The following is a 14,004-nucleotide window of genomic DNA, read 5'->3' as shown; positions in this document are numbered from 1 at the left end:
TTCAAGACTGCCCTACTAAAAGCCTTCCCTGTTGTAACGGATCGTGCGAAATTAGAAACGGAACTTTTTAGTATATATCAACAAAGAATCGAAAACCTCTCGAGCTTTATTTTAAGAAAAATTCACGTTTTCAAGCTCTTGTATGGAAACCGTCCGGATCCTGAAATAATTCAAGTGATTTTGCCGAGGTTACTGCCCCAAGGGCAAGACTTTATTGAATTAAGAAATCCGACTACACTGGAAAAGTTATTTGAGCTAGCAATCCAGTTTGAAAGTAGAAGAACGGCGGACGTCGAAAGAAGACGCCAATATCAACAGCGAAACCAATTTGGTACGCCAAGACTACAGCAAACTCAAGCATACGGCTACGGAGAAAAAGCGAATCAGTGGGCAAGGAAACCCGAGCATTCAAAAACAGCCGGCGAACGTCGACAGTTCAATAGCAACCCAGGAAAAAAGTCTCAAGGCCAGTGGAAAAAGAAGGAAAGCACGGAAAGGAAAAATAATTTAAACTAAAACGGATTTCTGCTGACGAGAGGGTGCGGAAATCCGAAGGCCACGAAAAGCCCTCTTCCTACAAGTTAAATACAGTAATGGTGAAAAATTTGACTCTTCCGAAGATTGAAGTCTTGGTGAATAATATCCCAGCCACCGCACTCCTGGATACCGGCGCGCAGTGTTCCTGTGTGGCAGAGGAGTTTTTTAGAAAGTATTTTCGCAAATACCGCATATATAATGCGGATAATACAACAGTGTTAGCGGCGCAAGGGGAAAAATGTAAGTGCGTAGGTAAAGTACCTTTGTATATCCGTATCAAGGACGAACAAATAAAGGTGATGTTTTTTATAGTAAAGAATCTGCAAGCACATTTAATCTTGGGGATAGATTTTCTTTCAGACGCACAAGCTACACTGGATTTTAATGAAGCGTCCCTTAAGCTGACAATGAAACCAGTGCGTGTAGAAAAGGCTGAACCGCCAAGGTTAAATCTTGACCACCTGCCTAATGACGAGCAAGATAGAATCCGACAAGTGGTAAGTGAATTTGCTTCGTTATTTAGTGATATTCCAGGATTTACTCAGGTTACTAACCATAGTATTGACACCGGAGATGCATTGCCAGTTCGTCAAAAACCATACCGGTATGATAAGAATAAGGAAAAAATTATAGAATGGCATATTACCGATATGCTACGTAAAAAAATCATAACGCCCATCTCAAGTAGTTATGCTAGCCCGGTGGTTTTATGTAAGAAAAATAATGACTATCCTTTGGAGCATCCAAAAAGGTGGAGATTCGCAATTGATTACCGTAAATTAAATTCCATAACGAAATATCCGGTATATCCGTTACCGATCATAGAAGAAATTTTAAGGAACATAAAATCAACCAAATTTATGACGACTTTAGACTTAACGACTGGTTATTTTCAAATAGGGGTGAGGCCTGAGGACGTGCCTAAGACTGCGTTTATAACCAAGTCTTGCACTTATGCATTTTTGCGTATGCCGTTTGGCCTTTCAGGCGCCCCGGCAACATTTCAGCGATGCATGGACATTGTGTTAAGACCTGTTCTTGGAAAGTCCACATTTATCTATTTAGACGATATCATTATTTCTAGTGATAATCTCGACCAGCATGTACAGGATTTAAGACAGGTGTTTTCTTTATTAAATGAGGCCGGTCTAAAAGTTAATGTCGAAAAGTGCAAATTTGCAGCCCCTGAATTAAAATATTTAGGTTATAAAATATCTCGAAAAGGGATCGAGACAGATGAATCAAAAATAATCGCTGTACAAAAGTATCCGACTCCAAACACGGCAAAGAAGCTCTCTTCTTTTCTAGGACTTTGTTCATATTATAGGTCCTTTATAAAAGATTTTGCGGCTATCGCTGAGCCATTGTTAAAATTAAAAAGGAAAAAGGCAAGATTCTCGTGGACGGCCGAAGCCAATAGTGCTTTCGAAAAATTAAAACAAGCATTAACGCAAGCCCCTGTGTTGAAATTTCCTGAAAAGGATGAAAATTTAGAAATTTCAGCGGATGCTTCGGATTATGCGGTAGGAGCGGTACTTTCGCAAAATCAGCAGCCCGTGGCATTTTTTAGCCGAACTTTAAATCAAACACAAAGAAACTATTCCGCGACCGAGAGAGAGGCACTTGCAGTTCTGTTAGCAGTGCAAAAGTTCCGAGTCTATTTTGGAAAGGCGCCGATAACAGTATACTCTGATCATGCGGCGGTAACTAGAATAGTACCTCAGGGTTTAGAGTTGAAATTAGAGTGTGTTAAGAGGTCTCGTTATGTTGAATTTTAACACGTTAGTGTTTTGATTGTAGGAGGAAGTGTGGCACACGTAGACAGAAACACATTCGTGTTTGGTGTTCTTTTACAACACATGTCAGAGAGCACGGGGAGAGATAATTAAAATAGTCATGAATGAAATAAGAATGTTAAGAGAAGTATATTCTATATGTTATTTGCAATGTCATTGTGTAACATTTCATTAAACTAGTTTTCCTTCCAGATCTCTGGAAGGAACCAGAATTGAATAAGAGCTCCTGTTTAGATGCAGTACAGATGAAAAAAAGTTTGTTGTATATCCTGGGAGCTGCTATTGTAACAAATTTCTTTCTTTTAAATTTTCTAGTTTCTAGAGAAGTTATGTTGTAAAAGATTGGCCTCGCGTTAGTTTCTAGAGCTAAAAGTTTTCAACAAGGTCGTTTTAGACCTCGGTTTCAAACTAATTAACTCTGGCGGGAAGTATGTAAGGATCTTAAGTTTTACTAACGTTTATTTTATTTTAAATCTTTACTATCACTTCTTATTTTCTACTTCCGGCCAGAATTATAAGCGTGAAGGATTTTATGCAAAGTTTGTCTGGCGAACGCCAAGTACTTAAGTTGTAGCTTTTTGCCAAGCAAGAGAGAGAGGAAGCAGTAAGTCAACGCAGGCCGCTTACCTTAGACGTTACGCAGTTGCTGATTGCCTTCCAGGCCAGAGGTTTTAATCCTCTTGATAAATTAAAACGTATTGTAGTGTTCACAGTCTCTGTGCTACATACGCTTCCTGTTATTATAAGGCCAATCTTCCACGTGCATTATTCTAAAGTTGAATTAGAGTTTAGTTTTATTTTTATACTTTTACGTTAGACCCCGAGTGGCGGGTCATTGTATTCCGAAGTACGGAAGTTATTGTATATAGAGAAAAATAAAGGGTTTTGTATACCCTTCGTCTGTATCCTGTCTACTTACTACAATTAGTGAACATAGCTTTAGTAAGCTCTCTGTTCCTAGTCAGGTCCTTGTATGTTCCCGAAGAAGGTTAGAAGGAACGTCGAACCTGATACCCCTTCCAAAGACTGCACGTCTCGGGCAATACAACCCTTGGTCAGAAGCCAAATACAATAATTAACAAAACAAACAATTAAAATAAACAAAAATAAGAGAAGCAAATATTTACAAGTTATTTACAGAAATTATCTAGAAAAATTAATTTATAAGAATTATGTGTATCCCTAAGAATGAGAAGCACTAGGTACTATGGCCATAGTATAAAGCTAATCTGTCATAATGAACGACCTTAGGTTTTGAATTGGAGGACTTACGGATCCGTATCATGACGTCCTTCAGTCTGTTGAGAACTGTATAGAAACCCTCCCAATGCGACTGCAGTTTGGGAGAAATATCCTTACAACGACTCGGATTCCACAGCCACACCTTGTCGTTTTCCTGGACTGATGTTCGGCGGCTCTTGCGTCGTATCGCTTCTACAGCCTGTCCGTCGAGATGTTGATACGCTCCTGGCCAAACCTGTGTATCATTTGCAACCGAGCCTGGAAGTCTTGCACGTACTCCTCAGGCGAGGAATGTACATCCGGAGGGCGGCCGAATAGCAAGTCACTTTGCAGACGGAGATTGTGAACGAAGAGTATCTGGGATGGAGAACAGCCGGTGCTCTCATGGACGACCCTACGGCAAGCAAGCAGGAACAGGAGCAGCTTTCGATCCCAGTCTTCTTGGTCCACGGAAAACATGAGCGAGAAGAGGTTCAGAATTGTACGGTTAAACCTCTCCACCATGCCATCAGACTGCGAATGTAACGGGGTCGTCTGCGTTTTCTTGAGTTCGAATAAGTCGCAGAGTCCATTGAAAACAGCCGAAGTGAAGTTCCTGCCTTGGTCGGAGTGAATGTGGAGAGGACCAAAGCCTGAACACTCACTTCTGTAACAGAACTTCAGCTATCGTAACAGTCTATTGGTCTGGAATTGGTTACGCTTCTGGCCACTTAGTAAAATAATCCATGACGACGAGGATGTTTTGCTGCCATCTGTGGTCCTTGATAAACGTCCAAATATGTCGAGGGCATTTCGCTGGAAAGGCGCTCCTACATTGTATCGTTTCAGCCTTCCCCGGCTACGTCGCTTCGGTCCTTGATTGGTTGCGCAAGTATCACAAGATCGGCACCACTTCTTGACATCTACTGCAGAATGTAAGAGAAGTAACTTCCCAATATTTTGACCATTTTATTAATCGAAAGCCTTGCTTTTTTTTTCATTTCCGTTTTTTCCCTCATACCAATTTTCGTTTGTCATTCAGGGTTTTACAACATATAAAAAACAAGCTATCTTAATAAAGAAATTACGTTGACTAGCGAATCTACTAAAATTTCAAAAGTCTGAATAAAAATCCTTACCTCACCATCTTCGTGAAGTACTTGACAGTGGTGTTGGATTTGTCAGAGATATTTTTGGAAGCATAATGTGCTTGGACGATGCCACAACCGATAATGCTACAAGAAAAAAGTACAATTAACGACAATGGGTGCTAACAATTTGCAAAAGGTGTCACACGTATTAAGGAATATTGCTAGTTGTATTTCTTAAAATTATTTTCCCCTTAACCATATTAATTGGAGCATGGAATTCAGTTCCTTTCGTACGAAATATTTTAAGCATTTGCAATCTTTGCAATTTAAAAGTTCTTTAATAGCAAATTCAATCTGTCTGTAACAGAAAAACAAACTACGTGGTTCAAAAGCAATAAACGCAGTTCGCAAGAATTTTTTACTATGTAATCTGATTGATTTAAATAAAAATGCATTTAAATCATGAGATATGTAATTAGAAATGTTAATTTTTTTATGAAATGAGACTAGCTAGACTTTTAAAATCATCAAATAAATTTCCTTTTTTACAATAACCATTCTCGATGGTTAGCCGCGCAAGCACCTAGTTTATTTATATGAAAAAATGGCTTTAAATTTTAAATTCAAATTTTGATTGGGTGATCCTATAGCTGATCATAAACTTAATTCAGAAGCAAATGCAGATTACCTGATAATTCCTGAGAAATGAACCATTTCCGCCAGCAGATAGGATAGGTAGGCAACTCCTAACATGGCAAGAGGCTCTACCACTGAAAAAAATAAATTAATAAAAAAGAGAAATTAAATTGAAAAAAAAAAAACACTGTATATCAAAAAATGTTTTGATTTTAAATGAGAAACAACGTCTTAGTAAACCATTTTGACATCACATTTTCGCTGTGTAGCAAAGAGGCATTCAAAGATGACTGCTTCCGTACTGCATTATTATGAAAAATATTTTTTCTCTGTTTTCTAAATCTATGGAAATTTCATCTAATATTTATAGGATAATACAATCATGTTCTAAAATCAAACAACTTAGAACTGTAAATTAGCATTTTAGAAATTCTATAAGACATATACGCCTCATCTTTTAAAATACTTTACGCAGAAATGAACCAATTTAGACGCATTCTGTAAACATGAAGGAAAACTTTCTCAAGATTTTCATTTTACGTATTTAGCTCTGATATCATGAATGATTTAGTTTCGTTTAACTAATAATTAGCCTTTTGGTAAATGTGTTTTATCCCTTCTCAGCTCTTCGTTTCCAGGAAACATGTGCTATGTGAATAAAATTAACACATTTAGTAAAATCTCTCTAAGACGACCATCTACCGTTCCAGATGATTTTGATCTCCTGCTAAGGGGCTCGCTTCAGAAAGATGATGTTCAATATCGAAATCTGTATTCTCAGACACACTTGCCGTTTTCAGAGGTCGTCTTAGGGAAGTGGTCACTAAATCAAAGCTCACTGTACAAAGAACTGCATAATTCTATCAAATTTATGACAGACTATGTTGCCGAATAATGTAGGTTCCTTGATTTTGTCACGATTATACATCGTAGCTGTTAGGAAATGAGGACAAGGAATTTCCAATTTTAAGTGAATGATTATAACTGCATTGGTCATTTTCAAATAGAAGAGACACACGTCCATGTTCATTCAGCGGGAAAATAAGGCAGTCTTAGTTTAGCGTACATTTTGAATTATACTTTTGATTTCGACAGCGATCAGAGACAAGTCTCTCTTCTTCAGGGGTAAAAAACATTTTTCAAAATTGAATCGAATTTATTATGCAATTTAAAGGTGAGTCACACGTGGGAAACATCAACTGTAAATTCGCAGTGAGAAACTGACAAAAGTTCGAAAGTAAGAGAACGCTTTTTTCTCTTGGTTTTTAGAGCCAAAACAAATTCGTGAGTTAAAGACACAATCTGGACAGGGGCATTAGCTGGAATGTTAAGTCTTAATATGTTTTCCAAATAATGATAGAAACAATACATAATATATACAAACAACAATACTTTTACTTTCTGAGAAAATGGTAAAGAAGCTTTTTCAAGACGGCCACTCCACATTACACAGTTTATAAATTAAAGCACGTTTCTCAGTCACACATGAAACCATTGAAGAAACCTTTGGCTGATTTCGTTTAGACATCACTGATATTATAGAAGCGTTTAATGTCCTCGCGTGATCCTTTAGAAATTCTAATAACTCTGTGATGTTCGGTACTTTTTCTTTCTTTCAATTCTTTTCCCACCATAACTTAGTATTCTGATCAAGTTTCAGACTAACAATAAAGGCAAATATAACGGAGTATTTCATATTCAAACAAACTGAAGTCTCTAAAGTAGTAGTTTCTTGTAAAAGCAATATTATAGTGTTGTGGAGGTTTTCTCATAAAAGTTTGTAGTTATTTTTTAAGGTGTATGCTAATTTTATAACAGTTATTTTTAATTTTGGAACCCTTTCTTTTCAGTTCTTCTTTCCCACTTACAACTCCCTACCAGAATAAGTTTTTAGAATCGCGATGAATGCAAATGAGTTAGTATTTAAAGGATGTTCAACTTACTTCGAAAGAGAGAGCTTAGGAGTCCTTAGTCGCGCGTGTTTGCCTTCTGGCGACTTCGTTCTTGAATCTATTACGCTCGGCCGTCTTGTACGTACCTGTTGATAATCGCCAGTGTTTTAAATTAAGGGCCAACCACGTTAGATATTTGTGTCTAGCTTCGGCTAAATCTATTTTAGTTAGTATTAAATTAGTTTCTTATCCTGATTTGAAAGCTCGTGTGGAAGCTTTCCTGTAAGCCTGAGAAGGGCCCATCTGTTAACATTTCTTTGTGTGAATAAAAGGGTATTTTAGCCCTTCTCGAGTCTACGTTGTAAATACTTGAACTCAGCGATGAGTCGCTACTTACTTCACTAGGTAGCTCGACATTTTATCATAGACAAAGTAGCGAGAGACATTGCAAAACAATATGAAGACATTTGTTTTGTATCTGCTGAAGTTTGATAGAATTTTTAGTAGATACATTTGATCGAAGATATCTGTTTTGTATCTGCTAAATTATTTTTGTTAACAGTTGCCCACGATGGCAAAGCATATACGGAACTTGGCCCCATTGCGCACTATGGAAATAGGAATTAAGCGGCTCTTCAGATCTAATTCTGAAAAATCTACCAATAATGGGAAATAGGCAGTTAATGATTTTGGTAGCTTTTTTTCTAATGTTATTAATATGATATTCGAAATCAATTTATTTTTAAGATAAACACCAAGGAATTTAGGTCTACCTACTTCGGAATGGTTTAGTAGAAAGAAACAAAATTTTCGTTAGTAATATTTTAATGTACGTTTTACGAATAGTTAAAAGCTGTGATATCTTAGCGTTGTCAGAAACTCTCCATTTTGCGCATCAATTTTCAATGTCTTGAATTAAATCTTATAGTTTCAGGTTGTACGTTTTGCATTAGACAACTTAACTGCTATTGCGATGTCATCGGCGTAACAGTCCATGAAGTAATTTGGGTTTCTAATATTATTATATTATTTTATTATAAAAACTCAGTCATGTAGGACAAATAGAGGATAGAGTCTAAACCTGAGCTCCTGGGACTCCAGCCCTGATTTCTCTCCAGTCCGAGCACGCCCTGCCAATAATAACACTAAATGCTCTGTTTGAGAGGAAAGACACAGTTTATTGGTTGAGGAAAGACATAATTAAAAGAATAATTTCGCAATCGGAATTCATCTGTATTGATTTGTGAATTAGACTCTCATGCCAGATATGATTGAAAGCTTTCGCCACATCTAGTATGAGTAAGGCAATATTTCTTCAATTATACAGCGATGCACCAGCAAACTCTTCATGTCATTCTAGTTGTTTCGTAACAGATAGATTTTTCCTAAGCCAAAGTATTCAGGTGACAGTAGTTCTAAATAGTGAAGCATTATATAAAAATAATTTATTCAAAAGTTTTCCTAAGCTCAGTAAAAGCTTGATTTGTTTATATATATATCATATGTTGTAGAGACATTAGGAATTTTGGAAGCAGGAAAGATGAAAAATGAGCAACGCCTTCGTCGGGAATGGAACCACGGAATACGCGCCCAGCGTGCAGATTATCACACCACGAAGGCATGCTATGAAGGCGGGAGAAATACCTTGTAATGTGGCATATATATTTTTAGCTGGTTTAGGCATAAGGATGATTTTTGTATAGTTCGATTTAATTGGGAAGTAAGAAATAGTCAGATATGCATTTATTATACTTCTATGTTTTGCAGGAACATTTTAGGCAGATACTTTATTGCCACGTTTGAAATACGTAGGCTATTCAGAAAGTAATTTACGTTTTAGAATAAAAAATAACAAATGAAAGTAAACATTTTTTATTACTTACATTTGAAAGGCAAATTATTCAGCTATTTTTCTACATAATCTCCACATAAATTACGACACTTATCATAACGGTACATGAGCTTGTTAATTCCATCGACATAGAATGTTGCCGCCTGAGACATGAACCATGCACGGACGCCTATATGCAGTTCCTCCTCATCGTCGAAGCGCTGTGTTGCAAGCCAGGCACACTCAAGTGTCTCACAAGTGACACTTTATCCAGTCTTGTCTCCTGTTACGACACGATCGAGAAGTAATTGACTATTTGTGGTGCGCCTCGAGAAATGTCAAGGTTGCTGCCACTGCTACCATGCACAAGAGTTTTGGCACAAAACTTGTGATAGCCTAGATCTTGCGTCACAACATCAAACAACAAAGTTCGTGAAATTTGAGGAAACTCTAGTGAGATCTCTGAAATTGTAAAGTTGTGGATTTCGTGAATCTTTTCATCGATTTTCTCTACGAGTTCAGAATAAACGGCCGGCCACTTCGTGTTTCCTCGTGAAAAGTTTTTAGCCCATTTTTAAACATGATGCGCGATTGTTTCGCTACGGCTTCACTCATTACGTCGTTTCGATACACCGTACGAATTTCCTGATAAATTTCTGCTGGTCTCAGTTTTTTGGTAAACAAAAATCTAATCACTGATTGCACTTCACAAGTGGCTGGATTTTCTATTGCCGCACATATTTTAAAGATTCACAGTGAACCAAAACAGAGACAATACGTGCCGTCAAGGCTAAAAATCGCATGCGTAGGGACTCAGTGGGCACCCCGACACCAAGATGGGGATTGCACCACTATCTCTCGCCGTGGAATATTGTTTGCAAAATTTAAGTCACATTTGTAATAAAGTGTCCGGTTATGATTATCTATGGAAGTTTCTTTTATTTTCCTTTTCGAGCATAAGATTTACGTTTCTTGACGCGAAATCTTAATGTTCTTTTAGTTTGGCTAATGTATGAATGATACATAAAAATCTACGCCAAACTAGGTTTTTTGTGCTTACTCATAAAAATTAGTGATTATAAAAATTGGTTGTGGAAGGAATCTAGTTTTCAGGTCCACTTTCCGTAAATCTTTAAATTTTTCTGAAAAGATCACAGTGCCTGTTTTGCTGAAAACAAGTCCCTTTGAGCTGAAATGTGTTTTTCAGACTGCGGAATGTAACCGTATTATATTGTATATTAAAGTTAATTAACTACATTTACTTGACGTCTACCTGAGTTGTTTTCAATTTAGTAGTCTCAAGCACCAAAAGAATAAAATTAGGTCCCTTAATAAAGGATCGTTTGAGTAGATGAAATTTTTCTAGATACTTTAAAACAATACTTCTGCAAATTACTCCACAAGTCCAGACTATGAGTTAAATTTTACATCACCTGATTAAAACTTTTTCCGATCGTTTTACGGTACACAGAATTCACAGCTCTTATTCCAATAAAATATTTTCAGCGACCTTAGGATCAATATGATAATAAGCATGACGAATTCTATCTTTCGGATGTTTCAGATCATTAATGTATTGTCTGTAGGTTAAAACATTTGAATAAAACGTCATGTACTGCTAAATCTCGATTTCCTGGGGACTATTTGGCATTCTCTTGGCACCCTGCCTAATGTTTACGAAATCAGTAGTCAAGAAATTCATAATTTGTCATTTAGGGAACAACTTGAACAAAATAGCAAATATTTTGCTCAGCAAAATAGCGTCACTAACATACCATGGAATTTTTTCACCTATTTCTTTTTTTCTGAAGTTTTAGTTGAAATACAAATACGATTTTTGAAAGCCTAAGTTATTATCAGAGATTATAGGGAAATATATTATCATTTTTCTTCCGAAACACATTATTTTCTTGAGATTTAAGAACAGATAAAGGTTTAATCACAAGAAAAGCATTCTCCTAGGAAAATACTTCAAGTTACTTACCTCTTACATCTTCGGTATGTTTGGTGATCAGGGCGGTTACGATACCCATCAAGATACCGATGGCCAGACCGCCCAAACTGACGCAAAGGAAAGCGGCGATACCCAGGGCGACCTGGAAAGAGTGTGCTAAATTTAGTTTACGAATCAGGTCATTCCGAACGTGAATTTTTAAAGTTTTTTTTATTAAAAAAAGGTTTTATTTAAAATTTAAAAAGTCCTTAATGAACTAGAAGGTAAAAAAAGAATTTATCATATAGTTTAATGGGAGAAAGAGATTAAGTACTTATCTTTACAAAATTCATCTATAATTTTACATCATGAATAATAAAACTATGAGACGCTCTTGAGAAACTTAGACAATGGCTTATACTTTTGTCAGTGCAATTCGATTACATGATTTCCGTTATTTCAGAGCTCAAGCTTTTATTATTTGGGATATAAAACTGAATATGAATTTTAAAACGAATTGTTTAATCTTTTGTTGCAGCATGATAATTTATTTTATAAGTTTGAAATAAAAAACTATTTTATGAAAACTATTTATGTATTTTTTATTTTGTAATCCCAATAACACGCTCCTACATTGCAATATTGCAGCCTCCTCCAGCTGCGTTTCTTAGGTTATTTCCGACCAGTACAGGCATTATAAGATTGGCACAACTTTTGCACGTCATCCCTTGCATCGCTGTAGAGAATAAATGCTTTCTAGACCTAGGGATACGTCAGGATTGCAGCAGATGTTAAAGACTCTTTCCGTTTGTTAAATGCACCCTCACATTCGTTTGGCCACAAGAACGTTTGTTCGCTCTCTATCAGCTTGTAATGGGGCCTTGCAATGGAAGAAAGTCCTTCAGAAATCACCTATAGTAGGTGCAAAGTTCCAGGAAATTTCGTCCCAGGGCATTTTTGGGGCGTTCTCAGCTTTTAATTGCTGACGTTTTTCCTGAATTCGTATATATACCTTCGGCAGAGATGACATGTCCAATGTAAGTCACTTCCTGTCTGAATAGTTTACATTTAGCGGGGCTCAATTTAAGATACGCTTCTTTCAGTTTCTCAAGCACCTGTTTAAGATTTCATAGATGCTCTTCAAAACTCCTTCCGACGATGATGATGTCTCCTAATGCTATGAAATCATAGCTCTCTAGTACAGGAGCTAGCGGATCAACCGCCTGCTCGTCTAGATGATTTAACCAGGCAAGTCAGTGCCTTGAGATGGAATAGGAGTGACAAAGATTTGCAGCTGCGGTGCTGAAGGCCACATATTAAGAAACTGTAGAACACCCCAGCAAGAAAGAGAGTAACTAATTAGTGGCCATCTTGGCGGGACGGAGGTTGCCTTATAATGATAAGCTTCATTTTAAAGTTCTACATATTTCCGCAGTGAATGGCGGTGGCGGCAGTGATGGACTCTTCAGCATGGGACAAATAAATGCAGTTCTTTGCAATATGAATATCGGAACAGGAGCCAATGTTACCATCATCTGAAACGATTTGGTTCAAAATTTGGAAGGTAAACACCTCCACCACCCTGCATTACTCTCCAGACTGTTCGGGAAGAAGATCAACAAAGACTAAAGTAAACGTTAAGATCACACCTGGACAAAATCGACATGGATGGATGGCGCCTATCCTCATACGGCGTATGTAGCAAATGTAACATTAACTTAACAGTCTAATCCGAGACTCTTGAGTTCTCGGATTAGAATTTCTACGGAAACACAACTTTTTCTTGGATTTTAAAAATAACTGCATTCTGCCTCTGAAGATATAAGCCCGTTGGAAATTAAAGACGAAGTAGTTAAATCCATCCACCAAATAATAGCTCAAGACGATAGCATAGTACTAGAAAGAAGAGGGTTTTTATTACCTGCACTCGAAACGAGTACCAGAATCTTTAGCACTTGTGAACCTATGCAGGAGCGTCATCCCGATGAGATTTGCTAACATTAGTGATAAGTCAGGAGATATTAGGAATTGCGAAGTGGTTGCCAATAACCTGGGTTATACGAACCAGTAGTCCATCAGAGTCTGTATTTTCAGAGAGTCTAAAATCGGAGTTATTGCAGAATGCACATAAGAGACAAAGAGAAGAGTGCTGTAGAACGTCATTAAAGAATCTCAAACTGTTTTCCCAGCTCATCTTCTGACCGTAGATCGAAAGAGTTTGATACAATATGCAGTTGATACAGGGGATCATCCATCAATCAAGCAACATATAAGACGTCTACTGATTGCTAAACAGAAGAAGTCAGAAAATGTCCGAAGGACTTGCAAAAAAATGATGTTATGTAGCCTTCAGCAAGTCCTTGGGCCTCTCCTATCGCCCTTTTCCGAAAGAAAGCATGGTTCGATTAGATTTTCGGTTGACTATTTTAGAGTCATTAGGTTATTTTGTAGTAGGATACATGAAAAATGAGGAATGCCCGAGAGTGGAATCTGTAACTCTTACGCCCCGAACGCATGGTGGAAGGACGAAGAAAATACCTTATATATTCCCCCTTTTAAAGGGCGACTGGAAATTAGGGGACCAATCACCATATTCTGGCGGTGACGAATTATTGTCCACCAACTTTTAGTTCGGGCGCCACTGTAGAGTCAGTAAACTATTTGTAGTCGGAAACATGAAATGCGAGCAATGCCTTCGCCGGGACTCGAACCTAGACCTCTTGAATACGCGGACAGTGTACTACCATTACACAATGAAGGCATGCTGGAAAGAGAGAGAAACTACCTTATACTATGATCGGTTGAACAACGCCATCAAGAAAGTCAGCTACCTTCTTCCTAGGATGGACTACATTCTGGGCACTGTTTCTGGAAGCAAGAGGCTCTCGAAGCTGAGTTCAAAGACTGGGTACTGGCAGGTGGAAATATTCCCTGATGACGGAGATCAGACGGATATAAAATACTCCTGCAACATTTGAACGCCTCAAGGAGACTGCGCTCGGAGGTCTTACCCAAGAAGCCTGTCTATTATAGCTGGATGACAATCATCGTCGGAAAGAGTTTTCAA

The 14,004-nt window shown here is 37.6% G+C and overlaps 1 protein-coding gene across 5 annotated transcripts in view; it reads right to left on the bottom strand.

Annotated features, from left to right (window-relative positions):
* Window positions 1-14,004, bottom strand: part of LOC118188716 (Na(+)/H(+) exchanger protein 7-like) — a 329,360-nt gene that overhangs the window by 96,013 nt on the left and 219,343 nt on the right. For all 5 annotated transcript variants that reach the window (XM_085814914.1, XM_085814916.1, XM_085814918.1 and 2 more), the window contains 3 exons: window positions 10,989-11,100; window positions 5,334-5,415; window positions 4,694-4,789 (listed from right to left, as the gene is read on the bottom strand). In XM_085814914.1, coding sequence (XP_085671040.1) covers window positions 4,694-4,789; window positions 5,334-5,415; window positions 10,989-11,100 — 290 coding nt within the window. The remainder of the gene's footprint in view (window positions 1-4,693; window positions 4,790-5,333; window positions 5,416-10,988; window positions 11,101-14,004) is intronic.

Source organism: Stegodyphus dumicola, chromosome 4 (genome assembly GCF_044657685.1).
Source record: "Stegodyphus dumicola isolate Sdum_Otavi_A_Nest chromosome 4, ASM4465768v1".
Classification (NCBI taxonomy): Eukaryota; Metazoa; Arthropoda; class Arachnida; order Araneae; family Eresidae; genus Stegodyphus; species Stegodyphus dumicola.
The sequence above is the reverse complement of the archived record's forward strand: the minus strand, read 5'-3'. Positions and strand labels throughout refer to the sequence as shown.